General features: G+C 47.5%; 9 protein-coding genes across 9 annotated transcripts; 3 read left to right on the forward strand and 6 right to left on the reverse strand.

The window, feature by feature from the left end:
• Window positions 1-4: 4 nt before the first annotated feature.
• ASPWEDRAFT_33141 (uncharacterized protein) lies at window positions 5-1,473 on the reverse strand (the record flags this gene model as incomplete). The annotated part of the gene is made up of 4 exons (XM_040833742.1): window positions 5-777; window positions 842-1,098; window positions 1,135-1,246; window positions 1,299-1,473. The coding sequence occupies 4 exons, from the start codon at window positions 1,471-1,473 to the stop codon at window positions 5-7; spliced, it is 1,317 nt and encodes a 438-aa protein (XP_040683599.1).
• A 1,733-nt stretch (window positions 1,474-3,206) lies between these two features.
• ASPWEDRAFT_188323 (uncharacterized protein) lies at window positions 3,207-4,514 on the forward strand (the record flags this gene model as incomplete). The annotated part of the gene is made up of 3 exons (XM_040832219.1): window positions 3,207-3,325; window positions 3,369-4,035; window positions 4,089-4,514. The coding sequence occupies exons 1-3, from the start codon at window positions 3,288-3,290 to the stop codon at window positions 4,512-4,514; spliced, it is 1,131 nt and encodes a 376-aa protein (XP_040683600.1). The 5' UTR covers window positions 3,207-3,287.
• A 2,624-nt stretch (window positions 4,515-7,138) lies between these two features.
• On the forward strand, window positions 7,139-8,614 carry ASPWEDRAFT_55440 (uncharacterized protein; the record flags this gene model as incomplete). The annotated part of the gene is made up of 4 exons (XM_040838210.1): window positions 7,139-7,325; window positions 7,373-7,470; window positions 7,521-7,781; window positions 7,826-8,614. The coding sequence occupies 4 exons, from the start codon at window positions 7,139-7,141 to the stop codon at window positions 8,612-8,614; spliced, it is 1,335 nt and encodes a 444-aa protein (XP_040683601.1).
• Window positions 8,615-13,104: 4,490 nt separating this feature from the next.
• Window positions 13,105-14,987, reverse strand: ASPWEDRAFT_122144 (alkyl/aryl-sulfatase; the record flags this gene model as incomplete). Its single annotated transcript, XM_040829132.1, has 2 exons — window positions 13,105-13,824; window positions 13,875-14,987. The coding sequence occupies 2 exons, from the start codon at window positions 14,985-14,987 to the stop codon at window positions 13,105-13,107; spliced, it is 1,833 nt and encodes a 610-aa protein (XP_040683602.1).
• Window positions 14,988-16,172: 1,185 nt separating this feature from the next.
• Window positions 16,173-16,883, reverse strand: ASPWEDRAFT_188328 (SRPBCC family protein; the record flags this gene model as incomplete). Its single annotated transcript, XM_040832220.1, has 1 exon — window positions 16,173-16,883. The coding sequence occupies one exon, from the start codon at window positions 16,881-16,883 to the stop codon at window positions 16,422-16,424; it is 462 nt and encodes a 153-aa protein (XP_040683603.1). The 3' UTR covers window positions 16,173-16,421.
• A 489-nt stretch (window positions 16,884-17,372) lies between these two features.
• On the reverse strand, window positions 17,373-18,429 carry ASPWEDRAFT_46674 (uncharacterized protein). The gene is made up of 2 exons (XM_040836815.1): window positions 18,105-18,429; window positions 17,373-18,054 (listed from the first exon to the last, which is right to left on the reverse strand). The coding sequence occupies exons 1-2, from the start codon at window positions 18,396-18,398 to the stop codon at window positions 17,449-17,451; spliced, it is 900 nt and encodes a 299-aa protein (XP_040683604.1). The 5' UTR covers window positions 18,399-18,429; the 3' UTR covers window positions 17,373-17,448.
• Window positions 18,430-18,654: 225 nt separating this feature from the next.
• ASPWEDRAFT_188330 (fungal specific transcription factor domain-containing protein) lies at window positions 18,655-21,385 on the reverse strand. Its single transcript, XM_040832221.1, has 7 exons — window positions 21,301-21,385; window positions 21,009-21,241; window positions 20,512-20,960; window positions 20,149-20,459; window positions 19,673-20,083; window positions 19,388-19,623; window positions 18,655-19,337 (listed from the first exon to the last, which is right to left on the reverse strand). The coding sequence occupies exons 2-7, from the start codon at window positions 21,173-21,175 to the stop codon at window positions 18,881-18,883; spliced, it is 2,031 nt and encodes a 676-aa protein (XP_040683605.1). The 5' UTR covers window positions 21,176-21,241; window positions 21,301-21,385; the 3' UTR covers window positions 18,655-18,880.
• A 1,698-nt stretch (window positions 21,386-23,083) lies between these two features.
• Window positions 23,084-24,174, forward strand: ASPWEDRAFT_46676 (glutathione S-transferase family protein). The gene is made up of 4 exons (XM_040836816.1): window positions 23,084-23,230; window positions 23,283-23,329; window positions 23,396-23,433; window positions 23,480-24,174. Exons 1-4 carry the CDS (start codon window positions 23,152-23,154, stop codon window positions 24,042-24,044), a joined length of 729 nt encoding a protein of 242 aa, XP_040683606.1. The 5' UTR covers window positions 23,084-23,151; the 3' UTR covers window positions 24,045-24,174.
• A 166-nt stretch (window positions 24,175-24,340) lies between these two features.
• Window positions 24,341-25,706, reverse strand: ASPWEDRAFT_63369 (SNG1 family protein; the record flags this gene model as incomplete). The annotated part of the gene is made up of 1 exon (XM_040838697.1): window positions 24,341-25,706. One exon carries the CDS (start codon window positions 25,704-25,706, stop codon window positions 24,492-24,494), a length of 1,215 nt encoding a protein of 404 aa, XP_040683607.1. The 3' UTR covers window positions 24,341-24,491.
• Between the last annotated feature and the right edge of the window lie 317 nt (window positions 25,707-26,023).

The following is a 26,023-nucleotide window of genomic DNA, read 5'->3' on the forward strand; positions in this document are numbered from 1 at the left end:
TTTCTTAAAGCCATACCTCCTCACTGCCCAGTTTTGTATCCCCGTTTGATGGCAGCCAACGTTCTGGGATGAAGTCATCCTTTGTCTCCCCGTATATGGCGTCGTCACGATGGAGGATCGTATGACAGTTGTAGACTGATAGATCGTCTATGAAGAGATCCCTGACGTCGGGCATTCGCAGGAAAGCATTCGATCCGTTAGGAATAGTTCGGGATGTCGCCGCTGGTGGATTCAAGCGCAGTGTTTCTTTGATCACAACAGAAGTATAAAACATGCGGCCGAGTGTTTCCACTGGGCTAGAGGATCTTCTCTTTGGTAGCTGGCAAGTTGGGATCCGGGCCAAAGATGTCATCACATCGTCGCGGATGGCTTTCAGGGCATGCGCGGTGAGACTGAGACGGTAGAATAGCCAGGCGAGCAAGAGGCTGGTTGTGTCGAATCCGGCAAACATGAACAGTTTGAACTGGTCACATACCCATTCCTCGATGTCTGGGGTGAAATAATCGGTTGTCTGTAGGGTCAGGACTAGTATACTCTTCCTCTGTGTGGTGGAGTGTTTCTCATGATCCTTCTTCATTCTTGCAAACACCTCGCGGGTTCTGTCTTTGACCAGCTTAGCCAGCTTTTTCTCCATTCTATTCCGGTGCCACCTGGCTCGTGGATCGGTGAAGATGGGCGGTACATTCGGGTCGAAGGCGTAGGAGGAATGCAAGTCACGAAACGACTGTACAATTTCCTTTTGCTCTCCCATTTCCGTGGGGTCATCGTTGTTGGCACCTAGGAATACCCACCTGCAGTCTTCTATGAATACCTGCTGAAACACGAGCCAGGTATCACTTACCAACAACGCCCAGAGTGAGATCTCCACAGGTATCTTGAAACGAACAGTCCCTTCTCCTTCGTACCTCGCTATCGAGGGTATCAATAAACATCGATACCTGCCCCATTATGAATGGCATGAGAGTCATCACATGGCTCTTGGAGAACGCTGGATTAAACCTCTGCCGCAACTGTTTCCACTCCGTCTCCTGCATCGTGAGAATTGGACGATGGCCTAGAAAAGGCACAAACTCGCGCTCGACCGGCGTTTTCGGCAGGCTGTATGGACATTTCTTCGTTCGCGACGAGACCTACTCGGCAATTTCATGACTGGCCACGATGCACAGCAGTTTGTTTGCTGGACGTAGATCGAAGATGAGGGCGGGTGGGTTGCCGAGTTTCCGGCGCATTTCCTCGAACACAAAGTCTGTTGTAGGTAAGCATAGATTTCATTCAATATGGGTATACTGTATTTATACCAATATGTCTATCTGGGGGACCGACTTTCACGGCCTCGCCTACGTGGCCTAGATGGCCCCAAAGGAGGGATGATTTGAACTGTGGCCATTTTTCAAATTGTTTGAAGCGGTAGTAGTAGAGCTGTTTAACAGGGTATGTTATAAGGAGAGGGAATATTCCAACAGTGGGGGACATCTTTGAATGCTACAATATGATAGGGGTGGGCACCCAAAGGTAGTACATCAGACTCTATAAGTATACGACTTCATATCTAAATGCACAGTTGGTCAGCATCCTGTACAGGCTGCCATATAAAACCGTTAATTCCTTATATTGCATGTAATAAAGAGACGTCTTCCTAGGTAATACTGTTCATAAGATCAGATCACTTGTTGAAATGTGATGCACGGGTACATCTGATCTTTTTAAAAAAAACTGCAATATGCAATAGAATGGCCGGTATAGGAATGTTTGTAAAAGAAATAGCTATATGTATTGAAAGGATCTGCAAGAGTGGCTTAGCTCAAGCGGTGATGGAGCCATTTGCAGACATTATGAGATTTGCAGGTTCTAATCTGGCCTGATCCACTGCTGCTATTGGGAGCTGAAAGAATGCTTTTGCCCCAGTGAGTTAAGAGTGCCTACATAGAGTGCCTACATACTAGTGCCATGGAGTGCAGAAGCTAGTTAAATAGTGCATATATAGAGTTATTAGACATAATATTCATCACTACAGTGTACACCAAGATGCATGCATTTAATTCTAAACTAGTGTAAGCAACAGTCCTAACACGCACCATTCCCCTCCATGTCCTTTTGTAATAAAGTTTACGGCGTGCACTACAATATAGAAACATATATAGGACATCGACTGACCGCTTCAGGCAAATGGTCACTTCGAATGCCACATACCCACATGGCTTCGTGGATATTGAATCACTATCACTTCTGCTGAAATCTGGGGTGGTGGTGCTTCATGGTAGGAGGAAATTCGCACAGAGAGCATCGATATCCATAGCGGATGGGCTGCCAAATTCTGGTCGTTACTTAGCATCTCTCAATCCCTGTTGCAGAAAGCAACAGATCGGAATTGCCGAGGACATTATTAGAGAACTGGAAACACGGACTGTCTAGAGCCTCGGTTCAGAGAACAACAAACTCTGGGTTAGCGAAAGCGATTTCTTTCTCGCCCGGTGGGCAAAGACCACCATTGCAGCTTTCAAGCCTCACCAAGACAGACCGGTGACGCTGTCGAATATCTTTGATATGTGATCTGCAGTCCTGTTCCCTAAGATTGGCCACGTCACTAATGCTGCAGTGCTAGCAAACATTCTTTTGACGACGCGTGATATTTTATAGAAACTAATACCAGCTCTGAAAGCTGATATTCAACGGTCACTTATAGATCACGATAAGCCCGAGTGCCTTGAACAGTTCTACTTCTGCGCAAAACGCATTTATGAAGAGACTCCCCTCCCAGCTGAAGAGAACTCGAATTCTTCCCTTTCATATGCAGCAATTGGCACAAGGGTCGTCTGTTCGAAGTCAACTTTTCTCCTGCTATATGCGAAAGTCATCGAGACCCGGGAAACCGTCACTTGTCCTGGGTCCGGATCATGCGAATAGCGTGTTTGGGATGGTGATGGGCAAGGATGCGGACGATAACTGGTGGATGACCTATCCCATGTATGCTGACTGGGCTGACCCGTTGAACGGAGCCACGTCAGTCACATAAAAGCAATTACAATACAATATGCACAGTCTGCATTCACCGACTCAGTCCATACATCTCATGAGTGAGCTGTCCATACCGATCTCTAGGTCTATCATCAAACTCTTGTGCTTCCAAGTCATCTCTGCAGAATAAATGCATCCGATATAACTCAACATTTTTTAGACCATGGCTCCATCATGACGGTTTACATAAAGATGCTTTTGCCAAAGGGCATATATCAAACTTCTTCAATCTCCATTCTCACCCTATTCCCCTTTAATGCGAACTATCATCAATGGCAATGAAGCTTCCCGATGTGAAGCGTGATCAAAGGTATTCATCCATCTCATGCCTCTAATTATACTAACCTCCACAGCGCAAGCGAAAAATACTCACGCATAGGCGGATCACACTTGTTCAATGCAGAAACCCCAAATACCCGCCGGTTCTGGCTTCTCATGCTATGCTCCAGCGCTGCCTTTCTTTTCTGGCTGATGGTGTTTTCGTGGATGGCTGGTTTATTGTCAACCTCTCCCCCAGCACCGGAGACCAGCATCTTGAGTACGCCTGATGATCAAGGCGTCCCACTTTGCGTGGATATCTTTTTCGCCCTCCTGGCAAGCACCGCTCTTGACTCCTTAGCGGTCGTGTTCAGTTTCAATCGGTCTCTGATACGGCAGTATCACTACTTTGTCAGCTTGCGAATGGCGGCGCTGGCTATTATCATTTCTATTGTGGTGTATCTGTGCCCTGGGAGTCCCCCGCTCAAGTCTGGCTTTATCATCTTCACTGGCACTTCCATCTATGCAGTCTTCATCATCATCACAGACGGATTACATGGCTTTTTCCCGAACCGCCGCATCAGTATCAGACAAGGAAGCATGTTAGGATTCACCAAGCACATGCGCACAGGCTTGGGTGACATTTCATGGAACCGTTCCGCGATCTTGACGGCTATGAATTTTTTTCTCTATGTATCATTAACGAAGGTGCTCCCCACCGCTTGGTCGCATTTAATTCCGGTTATTCAACTTTCCTGCGAGGTATACCTTCTCTCCTTTTACCCCTTTCCACGCTTCTTCTGAACTTTTCATAGCCAATCTTCTCCCTGATGGGCGCCCAAAAGACACTCCGGTACAACATGCTTGCTGGATGTTTATTTCAAGCCAGCGCCTGCTTCGAATGGGGCGTGCGGCAGGTAATCGCATCGCCGAAACTCATCGTAGCACCGTCTACATTCCTCGCTTTAATCCTTGTCAACCGTCTTCTTGTCGATCTACATCTGTCCACGATATTTCGTCATCGCAAGGATCTTCACTGGGCCAGACAGGAGGTGCTGACGCCCACCAGAACGCTAGCCATGTATACTATCACTATGCTGTTATTACAGAGCGCGGGGATGCCCATTGTAACATATATAAAACCGCTTGTCGTGGCGATTGTTGATGTTATAGCCTTTTTGCCACATGCTATGCCGGCGTGTTATTCTATTGCGTTTGAAAAGGGTAAAGCTGGCAAGTGATGATCAATTATTTGTGTTTGATCTTTATATGTACGTAAAGCTACTACATTAATCCTAATCTAACCAAACATACCTCTTTGTATTGTTGTAGCCACACACTTTTGCATGGTTTGCACTGTTTGTTATCAATCAAAATATCTGTTGTACGCCAGCACACCAGGATGTCGCTCGGAGCTATATAAAACACAGCAGAAGAGACGCCAAAGAAGGCAGGCTTCCATAGCCGTATATCCCACCTCCACAAAAAAAAACCTCATTGTAACACATCTTGGTCTATTTATTATGTTCTGAGTTTGATCTATGGTTCCATCTATTCTAGGTAGGTACCGGGCAACACTACATTATTTCTACCTTTAGTATTCCTTTTCTTCTCGGTTTCAATTTATCCATAAAATATGCAAAAGATACATTTCATCCCTGGAACGCCCTTATTACACCAACAGCCACCACGTCGTCAGTAAAAAATTGGAAAATAAGCGAAACCTTTCTGACAAAGATAGGATAGCGAGAGACAGGATTTGGGGTACTATCCACTCGATTATCGAGGATCTTGAATGTTTTTCAAAAGTATCCCTGGACGATGGGGATATTGCTAGACTGGGCCTCAGGGTTGAAGGGCATACAATGTCTGACACTGTCTGTGAAGGCCCCATGTTTTTCCAGCCGCTCTCCAAGAACGGAACCTCATCCACCTGTAGATGAAGAAACACAGAATCGTCTGAGAGAGCATAGAATAATGGATGAATATGAAGTCCCTATGAGAGGCCCTGACGAGAACAAGTCTGAGCTCGCACATCTGTTCTCCGGCATCGCTCGTGTAAATATACCAGATTGTCGATTCGGCCTTCAGCCCCTCTCGTACCTTACTAAATGGCTATACCGAGAGTATATTATATATCTTCCAGCTTGTTCGAAACAAGCGTTGCTAACTTATCAAGTGGGTTCACCAAGTCAATGCTTCGTCGTCGATACTATCATTCGGTATACTCGAGCACGTTCCGTCCATTGGGATCCTTGACAGCCCACCATCCATACGAAAACCATTATTTAATCCTCGCCATAAAGCACGGCATCATCGGTGATGACCGGCTTCTGAAAGGCGAGGTTTTGGTCATTGCAGCCGCCATGAGCAGCCGCATGACATGTGAAACATTCGAGAACCATATGCCTATTCCGGTAGGCAGCTGATCTCCGTCCGGCTATAAATACTCCCTCTAACGGTCGTATGATATGGATTATGCTTTTCTCCTTGATCGGCCGGCGCCGCAGAGTCATTGTGGCTTACTATGACAGGCAGAAACTTGTGCTGTGGAAGAGTCGCCTGCATGACTTTAGCAGCAGCGCCACTGCGCCATTTGATTTATATCTGAGATATGTGGCGTGCGAGCCGATTGGGAATACGGAAAGTCATCCAATGGCGGGTAGATGGGCTAAAATTCGCTATCTTCGGTAGTGGATGGCAATATAGTGGTTGGCATTACTCATTGCTGTACATCATGTACGTCAAGAAGGTACTTTCACATGCGAGTACTTTATTCTTATTAATGTATTGCTGCCTCGAGTTTAATCTTTTACATTCCATAAAACATGCTTCTCAGTGTATCCAGCGATATGGTTCACAGGGGCTTCGTATCGATGATGACATCTGCAGATGCTGTTCATCCCCACTTGCCTCGAAACCTGCTGCTCAACGGGTACGACAGTAGCTAACTGCCCCTGTGCTCAACGTACGTATCCAAAGTAAGTTGAAGATTGTGAAGCATAAGGGTGGCAATTACATCAACCTCCATGGGAATTCCGAGATGGGAGAGCACAACCTGCTGGCCAGGCGGTCTTTGCTCATGATTATATCACAATATATGCCGATAGCCGTAGTTTGTGCCCCATTCCAACGCCTGGGCGCTCTATAAAGCACGGACTATTTATATCAAGCTTCGCCGGTCCATCCCTGAAAAGCATCTCTGATCGGTTCATCAAGGCCCGAGAATCCAGTCACCACTAGTCACCGTAGCGAGTCATTTAATAATGGTGAAAAAGTACGGAACCCCGTGGATCCTTTCCTGCTCCCCTTAGTGCTAGATGCATCTCTCTAGGGGGGGGAATTATTATACTTGATAGTTTCCAGGCCACAGCAGTCCCAACAGGCAAGATACACTGGCGATCAAGATGATAGTTCCGCTTTTTGTTCTCTTTCCAACCCCTTCCATTTCGCATCTTCGGGGGGAATTCGGAGGGGGGCAGCCTCTGTGCAGTGCTCGGGTTGTATGACTCTGGGCTAGGTTGCATACCAGAGGCGTACGTAGCCTCAGAGGATCGGCAAAGTACCTGCCTCGTACAACACATCCTGGGTACCCTGCATACCACAACACATGCAAGATGGCCCTAGATGTTGCAAATTCTACTGTCGGCTGACGTACGGCTCCCCCTCATCAGGACTAGATTGATGTCACAGCAGGTGGGAGTCAAGAAGCTATGATGGTTGAATCACCCGACACTATATCGATCTTGCTATTTTATCTTCCTGTTCGTTCTCTGAAAAGACATCCAATTCTTTTTTTACCGAGTCTCAATATATATCCTTGCCTATCCTCTGGAGCTGCAGCACAATGAAGCCTCAGGACACTATGGAATCCCACGAGTACTACCCAGAGAAGACTCCCAAAAACCTCAGTCCGCTGGCAGAGTCCGTCTCTGATCCTTTTTCGACTCAGTCCGAGGATGGAAATGATGCCAACTTGCCCCCCGTTGATCGGGGATTTCACGCATGGATGTTCTTGATATCCGCCTTTATCATTGAAGGCATCGTCTGGGGTGTGTTCCTCACCATCTCTTGACGACCACAGCTAACTCCCATCCAGGATATTCCTCCTCCTATGGTGTATTCCAAAACTACTACGAAACGCATGAGCCATTCCAGACCTCAGGGAACATCGCGGTGGTAGGAACCTGTGCTACAGTCAGTGCTTCAACTCAGCCTCTACTGTGGTTCTGTTTGACCGTGAATAGGGCCTGCCGTATCTTCTCACTCCCATCGTCATTGCACTGGTCATCTTATTTCCTCGTGTCCAATGCTATTTCTCAACTGTCGGGCATATTATCATGTGTGTGGCATTAGCCGCTGCCTCGTTCTCCAAAGACACCACACACCTGATCCTGTCGCAGGGCGTAGCATTCGGCATCGGTGGCTGTCTTGCCTTTACGCCGGCTATTGTGTTTATGAATGAGTGGTTCGTCGAACGGAAAGGATTTGCCTTCGGTGTTGTCTGGGTATGCTCATCATCCCCATATCTATACCCAGCTAACGTATACAGGGTGGCTCTGGCCTCACCGGCATCATCCTCCCCATCGTCCTCCAAGCCCTCCTATCCCAGTATGGATGGCAAACAACCCTCCGCGCCTCCTCCGTCGGTGTCTTCATCCTCGGCCTGCCCTTTCTCTTCTTCCTCAAGCCCCGAAACCCTACCCGCACCTCCTCCCTCAGCAGCCTCAACATGAAGTTCCAGCTCAATTTCGTCTACATCGTCTACCAACTCGGCAACACCATCGAGGCAATCGGCTACTTCCTCCCCGCGATCTTCATGCCCTCGCACGCCCGCAGAATGGGCCACAATGGCTTCCTCGTCTCCGTCCCAGTCGTGCTCTTCAACCTGACTACCATCATCGGGTGTGCGATTATGGGCAAGATGACGGACCGATACCACGTGTCGAACTGTATCCTCATGTCGACGGTGGGCGCCATCACCTCCATCTTTCTGATTTGGGGTCTCGCTACGTCTCTCGCGCCGCTGTATATATTCTCCATCATGTATGGGTTATTTGCGGGAGGGTTCTCCTCGACATGGTCTGCCGTTGCGCGTGAGATTAACAAAAATGAACCATCAGCAGATACAAACATGGTCATCGCATTTATGGAAACCGGCCGAGGAATCGGGTTCGTCCTCAGCGGGCCGTTGAGCGGTGTTCTCCTCAAGGGGGATCCATGGAAGGGGACAGTCGGGGGCGCCTATGGCAGTGGCTATGGGCCCATGATCACCTTTACTGGCTTCACGGCCCTTATGGGTGGATTATGTGTTGTTGCCAGGGCATTCAAGATGGTGTAACTGAACTGTGTGTGCTGCTATAATTACGGTTTTATGCGTGGGATTTGCTGGGTTGAATTCCTACTGCTTCTTTGGGTGGATTGGACTGGTTGGAACTGAGTATTAATGATGTTCGACGATCAAAAGCCATAAAGATTACTAATGTTACGGTCAAGGGATGACGATGGATGAATTCAAAATGTTTCTAGTTTGCGTTCATATATAGATCAAAGCATCACTTCTGTTACGATTACTTAAATATTATCTTGCTAAATTAATACGTTGTTTAATATTCCCAATCCATGTTGAGGTATTCGGATACTACTCTGTAGCTACACGGCGGATATCAGGAATGTGGGAAAAGTCAGTATTCCAGACAGCCAAGGTAGACCAAGGCAATGCAATATCCCCTTAATCACCCTAATATTATACTTAACAATACATGAAACAAGGCTGCCAAACCGCTAAATCTGCCGACGAAACCATCAAATAGGGCCTTTTACTCGCCCTTCCGACGGCGAAATTTTCTCCTCCCGTCTAAATAGCTTCAATCCACTCATCCTCCTGTCCAACGTCGAGGCTTCTATCCGATTAGCTCGCCACACAGAGTGCCCCATGCGCCTGTTACACAAACGCGGGGCGTCTCCACGGCACGGGTACGGTTCTCTGCTCTCCCGACTCATCACAGAAAAAAAGTCAAGGGGGGAGAACTAGGTGCAACACCCACGGGATGGATCCGAATGGGATGGTGAGTTATTGGCTTCCCGTCGGGCTGACTTGGCTTGACTGGACTGGACTTATATCTGCCGCTATCGTGAATTGACATCGCGGGATGGAACGCTGGGTATCACCCTATGCACTCTTCACGGGTGTTTGTTTAGACTTTGGGATGTAGCATCTTCTGTCACCCTTGGAGCTATGGCATTTCATCATCGTGGTTCACGATGAAACGAGGTCAGGCCAGCTGTCTGCTCGAGTGTACTGTGTGCTGTGTGCTCGGTGGATGAAACATATACATTAAACTATATCCGAGTTTTGTATGTCTGACATTATCTCATCCGTGGCCAATCTTGCTAATATGCACACATCTGTTAGTCATGAATATTCCTCGCTTCTCCCATCAGGTCGACCTCCCACCCAGCTTCAGTGAAGTCTCTGCAGCTTGGGTTACACGCGTCACCACTCTGGCCTCCTCAGCTACGCACAGTCCATGAGACTCCGCTCGGTATGGTGCCTTGGTCGGTGCTCTGCTGGGTCTGGATCTGCAGCCGAAAGATACCCCTGGATAACATGTTTCAGAGACTCGTTCGATCGAATCAAGCTGGTTGTTGCTCATGGCGATCTGGTCTGGTTTTTTGGGTGTACATATGAGATCATTGCGTTCACGTGCCTTGGCAGTCGGGTGTATTGCTAGGGGTGTTTATAGATTTATGTCGGGTTATGGGAGGCCGAGAGGGGGATATGGTAGATGGAGTTCGTGACGTTCGGGTAAAGATATTTTTGTTTATTTGGGGTTAAAGGTGAGAAGGTATAGCGAGATTTCTCCAAAAGTAGGTTATTATTGGCAATGCTGCCTCGAGAGACCTACCATAGCAAAATTTACGGGCAATTCTACTTGATACTCTGTTGACTATATTTATTCAAGATCCAATCTATATGTTTCCGTATGTACTATCCCCGATATTATATAACATTAAACCATCCATATCGTCAAGAATCGTCGATCTTCAACTCGAGCCATCTAGCAGTAGTCGTTGTTGGGGCCGCTGAAGCAGTAGCAGACGTAGGCAATGCAGTAACCGTTGCCATTGGAGCACTATTTGAATATGTTAGAGACATTCAAGGAGATGATATGCGACTACTCACATCACAGCACTGAGTGGCATCGTTGGATGGGCAGTCGTGACCATTGGCTCTGGTCATGAGGGTGTTGGAGTTGGGCTCGGGAAGAGCAACGGCGTAGGAGAGGCCGACGATGAGAGGGAGGAGAGTCATGGAGAACTTCATTGTGGCGGTTGTTGACGGTTAGAGTGGATTGGATTGGTTTGAAGTGATCTGGATGATTTGAGATGTTGTTGATGTTGAGATACTCGAGGTCGTTCCTCTCTATTTATGTTTTTCTGGCCTCAACTATCTATCTTCGATAAAGGTACCTTGCACCACGTCTTGCCTACTAGTCGAATACTCGATGCCATTGAATGAGGCTATACGCAGTCGATAAGCACTACACGTCACCAAAGTAGGCAGTAAAACACATTGCGTTCCACTTCAGCCACCGAAGAGAGATGAATGAACGAATCGAACGATAGAACTATGTGCCCAGGCTGTATGATCGTCTCCCGCATAGCCTCATTTGAACTGCAAAGGATTTTCGTTCGATCCTGGCCGATATCCGAGGTGTCAATTCAAGATCTGTCGGATTCTGGATGGACGGCCATCGCTTCGCTATTTCGTATGATTGGAAGTGATGATTGACCTCATTAATGGGATTTCAGGCACCCAGCAGCGAGGTGAACAGGGATTCGAATCCATCGGGCTGTATGTCTGGAATGGGATTTATAATCAGCTATGTTGGATTTTATGAACTTGTACGCTGTTTTAGACTACTATGTAAGCTTTTCGAGAGTGTTATCGGTTTTGAAAATAACAAATAAAAGAATATGAGCCAATTTATCCTACATCAACCGGGTTAGGAAGTCTGGCACACTCAGGATGGGCTCAGCATTGAGACTTGTTCCTCGACGCTAAAGCATGCATTAGTGCGCTTTGGGGAGCTTGTTTTCAAACGGCGATATCCGATTCGGATAGAGGGAATAGTTAGAAACTCATACAAGTGGCAAACTGCATGAGTCAATGCTGCGTCAAGTATACTAGGATAATAATAACACGTTTGCACTAGACCAATTGTGATGGGAACCGCATCTGCATTAGTATTCAAATCTTTGCTGATGCCTTACAAATGAGCCGCACAAACGATGCCATGGCTGATTTCTCATCCGACGGATACCGGGTCGGGCATCGGAGTAGATTGAGGCTGAGCAGCAAGACGCCTCAACGTGGATCCATATGCCAGTTAAGCATCTCCACATGCGAACGGACACAGACACAGCGACGGAGGATGCAAGGTAAGGCAGCCACCTGGAGATTGTCACCTTTCATTGTATGTCTTAATCGTCTATTATTGAATATATACACTTCCACTCATGAAGCAATTAATTGCATGAAGGGTATACTGTCAGTTTCATTTATTACAGTTGATTCAACTGAGGTCTACAGGGCTTTATAACACAAAAGACTGGCTTTCTTTTTGTATAAATTTTACAGAGTACAGCCTACATCCAACTCAATGCACGAGTCCGTGGTGAAAGTGGGCCATGATGTGAACGAAGCAGTCTCTTCATCAGAATGAATAACATATAACTCCCTCATATGTTATTTTCGGTACATACGACCACAGGGTGTGGAGAACAGGGCTTCCCGTCCGCTCAGCCGTACTTAAGCCACACGCCGGCAGGTTAGTAGTTGGGTGGGTGACCACCAGCGAATCCCTGCTGTTGTATGTTTTTAAAGTTTTTTGATATTTTGTCGGTGTTTCTTTTTAGGTCATCTATAAGTTCCTTCTTCATTTAATTTTCGCGTCGATAACTAAAAAATGCCATAATTCTCGGGTCGTGTTATAGCAACACATAGCAGATCGCAGCTAACGTAGACCACGTGACCCAATATTGCAAGGTTAGAGTGTTTCCGCCTCAGGCATTATCTTGATCCACACCATAACAACAACTCCCACAAACAATCACTTGAATCCTGTTCAATAGACCTCCATCTCAAACCATCTATATCCCAGTCACTGTGACTGGTGTTGCATGCCTTAAAACTGGCATCAGATTGTCTTTGGGCCTCAAATAGTCAAGCCTCCAGCCTATTTGAAATAGATGAATCCACTCTACCTGACAAGTGGAATTTCTGGCCAACCTGATAGGCTTGTTCGACGTTCAGCCGCAATTCTGGCACTAAAACCGCGATCCTTGCCTGTGTGATATTAGCGCACGTCGAACACGATGATCCGCTGCTCGAACGGGTGAAAAGCGCTCCATCATCCAGCCCAGGCGAGTCTGGACAGCGAAGGGCGGGAGAACCCCCAGAGGTTGGTTTTGCGGCTGATCATTGTTGTTGTTCATTCTGAGCTGGGCAAACTGACCTCTAGTGGATGTCTGGATGGGAATCATAATGTGCCACCTCTGAGGAAGTATGAAGTAATGTCTGGAGAACTTCTTCCACGTGCTGATGACCAAAATATTCTTCGAAGGAAAGTGACTAGATTGGAACATGTTGGATCTAATGACAGTCCTGTGATGATTTACCATCTGGATTTAGGTCTAAGGATGAGGTTATTTCATTGCAGAAGGGGAAGCCTTACAGAGTGGTTGATGGTTGAGCTGCCCCTTGCTTGAATACTCCATGTGCATATAATGATACTAATAACGTAATGGTGGATTCAGAAGGTCTCGTTACAACTGACTGGGCCCACGGACTGAGTCCTGCACCAGAATCAAATCCAGCAACTGATCCAACACAGCAGCATCGCCACGTTGCTCGACACCCACACTATTTCCTCGTATAACCTCCAGCAGCTGCTTCTTGGTAAGAACAATCTCCAGGTTGGCAGGATTCTCCCTCGCATCCTCCAATTCCACGTCGCTCTTGATCAACCGCCGTGTCAAAACGCCATTGCTAAGAATCAACCTCCACCTCTGCTGTACATCTGCGACGTCAAAGTCAATGGTAAACAATGTATCTGCTGCTCTCTCCCCATCTATCTGCACCGACATAATCTCAAACCACTGATCGATACTCAACTTCTCACCCAGCGGTGTCCGTCCACCAGCCACCATCCCGGCCTTTCTTCCAGTCCGCAGTTCCTGTGCCGCAGTGAGGTAGAAATTCCGCCATGTGGCATTCTCAGACCCAAACCCGAGAGCTTCATACGTGAATGCGAGAAGCAGTTTAGCCCGTTGATCGGGAGAGTCGGGGTCTGCTGCCACAGCATGGCCGAGGAGTGTGGCAGCGAAACGATTGTCACCTCTGTTGATGAACTTCTCTGCTTTGTCGCACAGCTTGTCGACTCCGCCGAAGCATTCGACATATCGCTGTCCTTCTTCGGTGGGGGGATATTGCCAGAGATGCTCTGGGCGGCCGTCGAACCAGGTCATGTATTTTTGATAGATGCCCTTGAACAATATTAGATCAATATTTAGGAATATTATAAAGGAGTGCATACCTTGACATTATGGCTCAACGACCCATAAAACCCGCGACAATGCCAGGCCCTCGATATCGCATCCGGCAACTGCATCCTCTCTGCAATCTCAATTCCACTCAGTCCCAGATTCATCAACCGCACCGTCTGATCATGCATGTAGCCATACAGATCCCTCTGCTCGGACAATCGCCGTATCAGCCCTCTCCGTCCCCAAGTCGGCCAATTGTGACTGCCAAACAGCACGTCCGATCCACGACCAAACATGACGATCGCTTCGTCCAGATACCCCGACCACGCCTTTGCATCGCGGACTTGGGCACCACGGAGGGTCACAATATTATGCATGCAGTTTGTTGCTGTTTCGGGGATACACAGGGCGTTGAAATCGGGGAAGTGGAAGTTGATTTCTGCCGGTGCTTCTGTGCCCGGCACCATTTGGAAGATGATTCTCACTCCATCGATAACGTATTCTTCTCCCGTCGTCTGGATGAGGATATTCGGCGGGATTAGGCTGGTTGTCCCCACGCTCGACGCCATTCCCAGCCCGGTCCCAATCTGGCCTGTTGGACCACGTGGAAGGGCATTGCCGTACATGAACGCACCTCTCTTGCGCATCGCCGGTCCGGCAAGGATGCTTTCGCTCATGATAGCTTCAAGAAATCCCTCTGGAGCAATGATGGGGATCTGTGCATCTTGTTCAACTACCCCCGCTGCACCCATGTAATGGTCTCCGTGGGAGTGGGAGTAAATCATCCCTGTGACCTTTCTGTCTCCTCGATGCTGTTTATACAAGGCCAGTCCGGCAGCGGCGCATTCACACGAAATCAGCGGGTCGATGATGATGATGCCCCCTTTTCCCTCGACGATGGTCATATTCGATAAATCATACGCTCGCAGTTGGTAAATCCCGCGACAGATCTCGTATAGACCGTGCTTGGAGTTGAGCTGGCCTTGTCGCCATAGATGGGGATGTGCGGTAGATGGACATTCTCCGTTGATGAAGTCGTACGCATCGATATTCCAGACTACCTGTCCGGAGGCGTCTGTGATGATGCCCGGTTCCAGGGCAGCGATGAAGCCTCGTTCAGCCGCTTCATAGTCGGCTGTATCTTGGAATGATGGCGATGCCATTTTGAAAATATTAGATAGGTGGATATTGTTGAGATCTGGTCGAGGAGCCCATTTTATTTATCCCATTCCACTCCATCGGACGATCCCGCCATGCTAAATCCATCGCGGGTTTTGTTGAGTCCATTTAATCACAAATATTATATACACCCCATAATGAAGAGCAATAAGCACTCTCATAGGTAGACGTATGCATATTATTTGCTTTTATAACTTGGCATTGTTGCTCTGTGCTGGCGGAAGCACAACATGGACCCGCATTTTGACGACATTTAGCTCTCCGCGCACGCAATTCGAGTATACATTTTGTGTTTGCTTTTTGTTTACAAAATACTATTTTATAATAGGGATCCTGGGTGTATAAGGATTGCATCTGTCAATTACGAATGGAAATATTGTTACAAGATCGATTCAGGTCTTTATGTGCGACATGTATGGATGTTTTTCGAAACTGATGGGCGAGAAATATATCATTTGATTTGTTTGCTCTGGTTCTATCCCAAGTCAATCTTTTATCGGAAAATACAACCAAAGATGAATGTCTTTTATGAGCATGGCGTGAGAATATATTAATTCTTTACACAAGATAACTTTCGACATAAACCTCAAGGCAATTGGATTGCAATTTAGTGTTACGTGGGTAAATACACCCTGGAACCGCATTTATCGCCGCATTTCTAGACAATCACTTATAATCGTTGGTCAGACCCTGCTCTTTGACCGATTGACTCTTATATCAAGCCACAATCACACCATAAGGTTCAGCGTAATTCCGCATAAGTCCCGCGCCGATCATCTCCGCTGTGATGAACTATAGATCATAAACAGGGGCTAGAACATAGAAGAAGATGGTTGATGTGCCAGAACTGAGGTATCTTAGGCAGTGCGCAGAATCTGTAGCTAGAGGAATTCAAAGTGCAATCCAACCACTCATTCCCATAAGGCTGTAATAGATAAATAGATAGATAAGATCATCAAAGCTTGGCTGAAGCCTAAAACACAGCCTCAGCACATATTGCCTGCCAATTGTCGATCGTGTATCCAACTATTTATCACCGGGCTGCAGCTCACTTCGACTTCATTCTCTCAATATTATCACGTCACCATGGTCTACTGTGGAAAGCCATCGACCGCCTGCAAAGGATGTCGAGTGCACCAGTCGAGTCCTGTACACAACAACCAGGGCCGCTGCATTGAAACCTGCAATTTCAGATATCCATTACTTTCAGGATAACCCTCTAACACACCAGCAATGGGGTTCTAACCAAAACACATACTAAATATAAACAAAACCACGTTCGTTTTGAGCAGATGCACTTACGAGCTGAACAGTTACTGTCGGAGATACAAATTATCCTACATACGGATATAGCATCCCCTGAATCGATGTAAAAAGATCTAGCTCCACCCTCCCTTCTCGAACATCAATCTGACCACCTAGACTAGCTGATTGGCAATGGCAACAATAAGCCCATCGAACCGTTCGTTGAGATCCTCGCGCAAAACCGCCAGAAACCCATCCGGCAAGGGCGAGCCCTCTGCAATCCAGCGGAAACGGGTCTTGTTAGGCCCGAGTGAGTCCAAGACAGTTGTTCCAAAGGCAGTCATGTCGGGGTAATCGGGCCTTCGGACTTGGAAAGTCATCGAGTGCTTGCCGGCGTCGTACGCGGTCAGCTCCTCGGAGAAGGTGTATTGCTGGCCCTGGTTTTTGCCGGCGGGGTAGACATAGTTGAAGGTGCGGATGCTGCCGAGTCCAAAGCCTTCCAGAGAGACAGACTGGGCGCCGGGATACCATGCCTTTTCGGCGCCGAAGCCGGCCACGAGGCCCCAGACTTGGCCGATGGGCGCGTCGATGTCGCGGGTGACGGTAGTGTAATGCACCAGAGAGGAGTTGGACATGGTGAGTGTGGAGAGATGGTTTTGTCGATCTTTCAGATAGTAGAACGGAAATGGAATGCTTTATGCCAGTGTGGTTAGGGGGGATAGAGGGGATGTGCCAACCATCGCATGATCTATCCGTTTTAAACTCGTCGTGACTCCGCGTCTGCCATTGCTGAAGATTTATCATTATTCAGCTTGCCATCCACCACAACGACCAGAAATTGGTTGGTATATTCTTAATCAAAAGCCGACAGTCCGCTTTCCGTCCGTCTGTCCGTCCGTCGTTCCGTCCGACGGTATGACGAACCCTTGATCAAAGTGATTCTTCGCCAGGTAAAAGTCAAAGCTGATAGAATTTGTGACTTTGGTGAATTACTGAATTACTACTGTAAAAATCTGCGGTTGGCATATTGCTACACTCCACGGTCTTTACGTCATATAAATCGCGCAAATATGTTCAAACGCCAGAAGACAATTTATTCGTGAGGGCTTTTCTACGATTTGGTGAACTAATTGGAAAATGAACCCCGGTCACATTTCCCTATCCAACATGATATGTCCAGGCTCGGACAAGAGGAGTTGACTACACGTCAGGGTTGCGGCGGAAGAATTCCTCCAAGGTGGTCTGCGTGACGTTCGGGAAGCGCGCAACATCCACCGGCTCATAATCCCAAGAACGCGCCGGGATATGATATTGATAGCAATGCCGAGTAAAGTTGGGCCAACCGGCCTTCCCATGTTTAGCCCTTCCCTCATTCAGCTTATCCTCTGCGTCCTTCACTGAGCCCAAGCAGTTCAGCCGAGCAGTGGCGCGGCCTCCTCTCGCAGCACGGTATGCTAGGACGATGTCTTCGGGGGAGGCTTCAAAGCTCTGGACACGAACAAAGCCTCCATCGGCAGCATCCGGAGCCGTGATGGCCTCCAGCACATAGTTGCCGATGTCTTCTGCGGTGGTATATCGAGTGGGGAATGTCGAAGGCCCATGGAAGCTGAAGGTCTTGGTGTCTGGGTCCCAGTCATGTCGGCTTCGCTTGAAGTAGTACTCGGCGATTGCACCGGTGTACATGTAGATTGGCTTGATGGCCGAGCTGATCGCCACATGGTGGGCGAAGCCCCGCATGTCATCGTAAATCTCGTGTGAACCAGAAGCACGCGTCCAGTCGTAGTTCCAGGAGGTCGCGTGGAAGATCTCCAAAATCACTTAGCCAACTGTTCAGCAGGAGGGGAGATGCGACGTACCTTTACTCCAGCTCGCTCTGCGGCCCTGATGAGCAGCAATTGCGATTCCATGAAGATTTCAGGAAGGCCCGCAAAGGAACAGACAATGGCATCAACATCCTTGGTGGCCCGGTCCATTGCGGCCATGTCATAGGGGCTTGACAACGTCTCAAAGCCTTCAAGCCGATTCCGAACATCCTCTGGGAGATTGTCGATATTGCGAGCTAGGCCCCGGACTTGGAGACCTCGTGCAAATGCGGACCTGGCACATGGAATGCCAACAAACCCGGTGATACCAGCGATCAAGACAAGCATGTTGTATCGATTTTGAGGTCCAGGGTTGACCAAACAAGCGTTCTTCGATTTGCTGTGAGATGGACGGATAGTGTGTTACTTATATACCGCTTGGATTTATAATGAATCGGTCTCGATTCTTGTTCTCTGTCAACACCGAGCGGTTGTCCGGCGCCAAGTGTTGGACGGAATCCGGACGGTCCATCCAGCCCGAAGTCCAATATATATGGTACGATTTCTTGAGTATTTCAATACATTACATCAGTCGTAAATGGCCGTCATGTCGACTGATTTCCTTGATTCATTTTGAGATGCCTTGAATTAATCTACAAAACTGCTCTGAAAGTCCAATACTACACAGTTTTGATGTCCACCTCCGATCCGTCCTTCTGTGCGCGGACCATTGACATCTCCGTCCGTCCGTCCATCCGGGCTGTTCATTTCCTGGTATAATGACATATAAAATTATTTAGATTCTATATCACATAATCTGGATATGACAGCTAATTAGAGGTGGGATTGTCCGTCAAGGCGTCCGATCTAATCCAACCCAGCCATGGTTGAGAGTCCATCATGTCCCACAGGATTTCATCGTCTAGAACAACCTGTCTGTCTTGACTGAGAATACCTTGCTCTGGTAGTTCAATCCCACTTTCTCGGGCGAGGTTTGAGCTCATGGAATTGTCGATGCTTGCTTGAGCTGCCATGCTTGCCATATTGGAGTGTTCATGTCCTTGAGTTGCAGCATCCGCAATGGGCTGGGAATGGATCAGAGGCCTGACTATTCCCAGGAAAGCCGAGAAAAGCTTATGGATGTCCGCAATGGAGGGATGCATTTCCACAAAGCGCGAAACTCCTTGGGTGACTTCCGCCATCAATGCATAGTCATCCCGGTTCGCTGAAGATACAACGTTGCAGAAAAGGACAAAAAATGGATTCAGTGGGTAGAACAGTAGTGTCCTGATCAAGTTAGAAGCAAAACTGTAATCACCGTACAAGGAAAGGCTGACCAAGTGAGAAAGTACGGATACTGATCAAGAAAGTTCGCACCCATGTAGATCTCGTCCTGAATTCTTCCTAGACGGATGAGCGCTTGTCGAGAAGCCCCCAGGCAATCTTCCCGGGTTGATCGATCTTGGACAACACGTTGGTTCAAGTGCAACACACTAGCGAGTAGTGCATAATAGCCAAACTCGATGGCGACCCATTCATAGGTTGTTCCTCGGAAGGGTAATTGATTTTGATGCTGATCTGTTATGTTTCATTCCTAGTGTGCGGATACGTGTGTTACTTACCTTTTTGAGCAAAGCATGTATTCCATGCATGTCCCGGATAAGCTTGGTAATGACAGTGACTTGATCATTCTGATGGGTACAGTTGAGTATATCAAGGACACCTTCCTGGATTTGTGCAAACTCCACCATGATTTTGACAATGGCGCTGAGAGGAAGCCGAGGGTCCAAACGAACCAGGTCTGCTGGCTTAATCTTCAGCTTTGGCAGTGAGGGCGGCCTGAGAAGGAGCACACTGAGCATTTTGTCGAGATAGTAACACGTATACAACGACCCATAGATGTCCCGTTTGGTTTCATCAACGAGAGTCACCAAGTCAATCGAGTGATAGTTGAGGGATACCAAGGTTCTAGATGCAAAAGCTGTCAATGTCCAGCTTCGGGACATGTCACCTTGATTCTGCATGAATAGTGCCTGGTAGCCAGTACATCAGTATGGACGTCAATAAAGTCGAACGGGGAAAACGCTGGCCAACATACACCCGACAGAAACGCTTGCAAGAGAACCAAACTTGGCGGTGAAAGATAGTCAATCTCGGAAAGAGCTTGATGCATCTCGTGCTCATATTCTTTTTTACTTTTTTCAAGATGCCTTCGAAGTGGTACACTCCGATCTTTCTTTGGAAGCCGGCTAAGCAACACGGCAGCTTTCATATAGACGCAGACACGGTAACAAGCACGGGTGTGTCGGTCCTCTTTTCCCTCGATAAGGGACAAGCACATTTCTTCCAAGGTCTGAAAGGAAACGTGGTCAGGCCAGAATGACTGCTTCATAGTATTTGGCTCAGTGTCTGGGGCGCTTGATCAGCGAGATAGATCACCATGTGAGATCCGCAGACTCACCCATTGTCATCATATATAACAGCTCGGGCGGAAAAGCCTTTGATTTAAGATCATCACTTGTTCCAGACGAGTCAAAAGTATCGGTCGCAAAGTATGGGTTCGATGTATTAGAGAGGCGATTGACAAAGCCAATTGCCTCCCTCATCAGTATAGATCTGCTTGTTCCAAGGAATGGGTTTGACTCAAGCTCGCTTTGCAGAAATCGAGTACCCTCTGAGGTTTGCTGGGCCAAGCCATCTCTGGCGTTGGTATCAAATGGGTTCGACGATCGACTGTCAATCCTTTCATTGTTTTGTTGCCCGCTATGAGAAACGCCACCAGTGTCGTTCGTCGTAATCTCCTGCTCTAGTAACCCGCTCCCTACTGCATGACGAGTCGGGCTGTCGTGAGACGGAAAACCGACAACCGATGACTCGAGCGCAGCAAGCCTTTCAGACACGGAAGTCACGCTTCACAATGTGAGCGCAGTTATTGATCAAACGGATTGTCCTTCTTACCGAGCTCCTTTCCGGCGCCTGCTTTTCTTGGGTCGATCTCGGCGGCAATCTACTACAGCCTCGATGCAGTTGGCACATGGGACCTGCCGATCGCATTTGATCTGGGATACTTCGATGTCAATAGCCACGACTCCATGATACAAGAGGAGACAGCGTGAATGACCCATGAATCGAGACCCTGAGGGTATCTCCTATTGTGCTTGACGAACCTTTCTCGAATGACAAAAGTCGCACTGCCTCTGTATGTTAGCTCGCGTCCCTATAGTGGCACAAGTGCGCATGACACACATACTGCTGGGCGTTCAGCGATTACGACATTAGACGTCATATTATTAGGCGCCATGAATCTCGATCTCAAGGGCTGTTCGTCTTCCCCGTCGGAATGTTGGACGGAGGCAAGCTGAGCGTAGGTGACGCCGTCCGTCGTTCCGTCCGACAGTCATCGGACGGACAGTGGCGGCAAGATCTTCTGGTTTGTAATCCGAATTTGCTCTCGAAATGTTTGACGCAATTATTTGGAACAAATCCGATGGGCTGATTGGAAATTATCTCTGATGAAAGTATCTTCGCACGTCAAGTGTTTTCTGTCCTTTGCATGTTTGACAGACATGAATGCATATAATGTAGCGTACGCTTTTAGATCTTGACATGACGATACTAAGCCACTGGTCAAATTATGTATGGATACATCTTTTGTGCCTATAATGATAAAAAATGGGTTTTTTTCCAGCAAGATATAACAACCGATAGAGCGTTTTATATTTATTCCTTTCACCATGCATGCTCTGTTCTCAAAGTCAGCACGAACACTGAGGATTGCACTCGCTACAGAATATTCAGGATCAGGCGATATGATATGTATTTATCTAGCAACAGTTGAACAGTGCTGGCATGCCTCTCAACGGCCAACAGTATTGAGTCAATTATTTGTAAACAGACGTCTATTGCAACAAATAATCCCCATTCCACACTAGGTGCTAAAGTCCATATAAACCACCCATGCCATACTTTCTCTAGCAACCACTGCCCCCAAGACTTTCTACACTTGGCGGCACCCATACTATCCTCCAGAATAATATATATTGAGTTTAGGGAATAGCTTCAATATTGACATAAATACGGTCTGACTCCTCCATCGCATTCTTTATTCCGTATAGTTCCATTGGACCTGATATCTTACTCTATGCTGGTGATCACTTACATAGCTTACAACCCATGAACTCGCAGTATGTAAATCAGCAGACTTATCCAATCTTGCTATTCATGAGCTTCTCAATGACCCAAATTGACTTGAAGCAATAAAGTACCCGATATAAGGAAGTTATACTCTAAGGGGATGTCTCTAATTCCTGACAGAAAACCTCCCAGTCATGAACCACTTCTTTCGCTGGTAACCTTTTATTATCAGAAGATAAACTGATTATTCTTTATAGCTGATCAGAGTGTCCTTTTATATAGTGACTCACACAGCACATACATGATCATGACTAAGGTATGCATGTGATACCTATGGCACCATGTTATAAATACATATTATTTGGGATACATGCAGACCTCCCTCTATATGCCCGGTACCATTATATGCATTTTCACTATCATACCTTGAGGGCAGTCGTTATAAAAGCAGTTTCTAAACTTCGGGCTCAGCCAATCTATTTGGAACTTATTTCCGGGTGCCGGGCGAGGCGTATTCGTAGTTCTTATCGCTATTATCTTGAATCGAAGAACTAATGCACGTACTTTACCTGACGAGCGCCAGCTGCTGAGTCTAAAAAAGCGAAAAAGTGATCCAACTTGCGTCTTGCATAAACTGACGTCAGCTTACAGGATATAGCCGCTGTTTCATGATATCCCCTCCTTCTAGTGCGCTTTGTGCCTCTTTGCAACAAGGCCCGTACATAGGCACCTACTTAGTGCCATAAACCCTGGTTCATGTAATATGATTGGCTAGAAAAAGGTACTTCTAGACAGGAAGGAACTATCACATTGCAGCAGATGAGGGGTAAAATGCTCATGTAATATTCAATCACATAATTTCCCCTCTCGCTTTCATAAGTAATGTCACTCCCCGGAATAGATCCTCATTCTCTTTTTTCTCCTGGGTACGTTCATAATATATTCAAAAGACTCTGTCCCAGCAGCCATGACGTCGGAAAAAGTTGTATTGTTCGATCTGCCATCCAAACCACCCGTCACGGGATGGTCACCCAACGCGTGGAAGGGTAAGCCGAGCAAATGCCTTCATAATCCGTACTTCACTAACATAGTAGATAGCTCGTTTCGCGCTGAAGTTCAAAGGTGTCGACTATCACACTGAATGGGTATGTGTCTAGCCTGGACTATCATTTCCCGTATCTTGATTTTCTAATATGTGCACCTGCATTTAGCTCGAATTCCCAGAGATCAAACCAAGACTTGAACCTCAGTACTATCAGCCCCCCTTTAACCAGATCGCCTCTGACAATCCACAGTGTCCCAGCAAACAAAGAGGGCTGGCAATACACGATCCCGACCCTGCTTCTCCCCGACGGAACCTACGTGATGGACAATCAAAATATAGCCGAGTACCTTGAACAGACATACCCGGAACCATCCCTCCAGCTTGACTCGCCCTACCTCTTCAAGATCGAAGCACTCCGTACGAAACTCTTCGAGGCTATCCTCCCTGCTTTGGGAAGTGAAGTCTCGCGTCGAATTTTGAATCCGCCCAGTGCTGAGTACTGGGACGCCACCCGCTCCCAGCCATTTGGTACGTCGTTGGATATATTAGCAAAGGAAAGGGGAGAAGAGGCATGGAATGAATCGGAGGCGGTTCTGAAGAATATAACAGAGTTGCTGAGTGAAAATAGCGATGGTCCGTTCTTTGCGGGGCAGACGGTGGGCTACGCTGACTTTGTTTGGGCGGGGGTGCTCCTGTTCATGCAGAAGCTTGGCGAGGATGCTGCTGCGGAGGGGCTGAAGCGGACTGGTGATCCCCAGGTTCATCTTGCTCTCTTGCAGGCTTTGAGTCCGTGGATGCAGGACAACGACCGTTGATATTGGCTATAGATTATATCAGGTCTACAGAGCATCAAGTCTGGTTCGGATTTGTTAAGTGAAGACTGAGCATAGGAACAGGACGCATCAATAAAGAGGAATACTCTCAGAATAAAATGGTCTACTGAACACATATTTGAAAATAAGAGATGGTATTGGTATATCTATAATGCTCTAAACTTCTGCTAACTATCCGTGGATGAGAATATGAGTCCCGTTAATTGCTCAGTAGCCAGAAGGTTGATTCTGACACCAGGTGTCATCATAGTACAGCGGACAATAACAAGTGTAGTGCCAAAAGTCGGACATTTCATATTCAGATATAGCCACACACCTCATTATACAGTATATGCTTAATATTGCAAATGAATTAAGACAGGTCACTTTTTTGAAACCCCTGAAAAACGAAACCAAATCGTTCGATCTTGCCTGATTATGAGAAGCCCATCATACTTTCTCCCCAGCCGCACTTCCAGTACTTTGACTAACCACGCCACACATTCTCAGCCTTATCCCGGCGACAAACAACACAATCCCGACCACCCACTCCGCAAAGAGAATCGGCAGCGCGCGATACAAATGTGGGTTACACCCATGCGTCCAGATATCCAGCAAAACCTCATAAAGCTCATGCGCAGGAAAGACATACCCCAGTCGATAGAAACCAGGAGACTGCTCAAACGGCCCAATCGTACTTGTCACGTTCAGGATAATCCAGGTTAAGATGAAGTAGGGCACGAAGGGCATAGGCATGATGGCTGTTGCGAAGTCGATTATCAGGAAATGAATGTGCATGGTGAGCCAGATGGCCATCCATGTCAGGGCGAACTGGCCGGCCGTAACGTGCCAGTCTTCGCGGAAGGCCCAGATGTAGCCTGTCATTACGAGTGACGCAATGAATGTGTAGATAACCGATATGGAAAAACGGAGGAGGGTGTTTTGTTTAGGCGAGAGCGTGCTGAAGAGATTATTTTGCATGGTGATGCCGGTGAGTGCCATGATGAAGAAGAATTGGATGATGATGGGCATGACCATGGAAACGGTGTTGTAGTAGAAGCGCACGCCTTGGGGCATTGGGTGGAGGTCTGTTGAGGAGGCGGAGATCGGGTCGAGGATTGTTTGCGCGATGGAGTGATCAGAGGTGTTTATCAAGGGAAGTACGTCTGTGCCGGTTGTCTGTTTGTATACGGCCGCTGCGGCTTCGGTAATCTGGACCAGATTGGAGTAGACACCCTGCGCGTAGGCGGGATAGCGGGCGCTGCTCCAGATGTACCCTAGTGCTTGGGAATTGTCGTACCCTTGTGCAATTTCGGGTGAAGAAAGAGCAGCTGATAATTGGGAGGATGCATTCGGGGTAGCATAGATGGCGCCCCAGTAGTCGCCACGACAGACGGCTTGTTGGATGTCTCCCTGTGTCGGGTAGTTTTGCTGGGGACGTTGAATGAGGGTCGGGACTGAAGGGTCTTTGAGTGCATTATATGCTCTCATCACGGACTCGCCCACTGGACCTTGGTCGTAGTCTATGTATAGCACCTTCATTGAGCTGTATCGCGAGCCGTCGTGGTAGGCAGAGCCGTAGAGGTAGCTCATGTTGGCGAGAATGAGCACCTGTAAGGAGACTGCTGCGCCAATGATGGCAATAAAGAATGGTTTAAGGGACATGGTTCCTTCAAAGTAACCAAGGAGAAGTAAAGGAACGGAAGGATTGGGTGTATTTAGAGCAGTTGACCGTGGGTTGAAGGTAATTTATATGACATGCGTAGGGGTCACCGTTGCGTTTCGGACATAAAAAGTCCGAACTGGAATAACCCGAGCCATGTTTGCTTCTAGAAGTAGATATAGATAGTACACTGATCAAATCTGGTAGCTTCGTCAGTACGGTCCATAGGGCATGACAATTTGCCACGCACCCAAGATTAGCAATTAGCAAGATATCAGCTATTCGCATTATTTTTAGGTCCACATGACCAGAAGTCCGA

Source organism: Aspergillus wentii (assembly GCF_001890725.1).
Source record: "Aspergillus wentii DTO 134E9 unplaced genomic scaffold ASPWEscaffold_10, whole genome shotgun sequence".
Classification (NCBI taxonomy): Eukaryota; Fungi; Ascomycota; class Eurotiomycetes; order Eurotiales; family Aspergillaceae; genus Aspergillus; species Aspergillus wentii.

Bases quoted from the DNA above. Each gene is read 5' to 3' on its own strand.
- ASPWEDRAFT_46674 (XM_040836815.1), bottom strand. From the start codon at position 18,398: ATGCTTGTCTTGATCGCTGGTATCACCGGGTTTGTTGGCATTCCATGT. The intron at 18,055-18,104 runs GTACGTCGCATC...GTGATTTTGGAG, and splicing joins CAGAGCGAGCTGGAGTAAAG to ATCTTCCACGCGACCTCCTG.
- ASPWEDRAFT_188330 (XM_040832221.1), bottom strand. From the start codon at position 21,175: ATGGGTCATTCACGCTGTCTCCTCTTGTATCATGGAGTCGTGGCTATT. The intron at 20,961-21,008 runs GTAAGAAGGACA...CACATTGTGAAG, and splicing joins AGGCGCCGGAAAGGAGCTCG to CGTGACTTCCGTGTCTGAAA. The intron at 19,624-19,672 runs GTAAGTAACACA...ATAACAGATCAG, and splicing joins TACATGCTTTGCTCAAAAAG to CATCAAAATCAATTACCCTT.
- ASPWEDRAFT_46676 (XM_040836816.1), top strand. From the start codon at position 23,152: ATGACGTCGGAAAAAGTTGTATTGTTCGATCTGCCATCCAAACCACCC. The intron at 23,330-23,395 runs GTATGTGTCTAG...ACCTGCATTTAG, and splicing joins TCGACTATCACACTGAATGG to CTCGAATTCCCAGAGATCAA. The intron at 23,434-23,479 runs GTACTATCAGCC...GACAATCCACAG, and splicing joins AAACCAAGACTTGAACCTCA to TGTCCCAGCAAACAAAGAGG.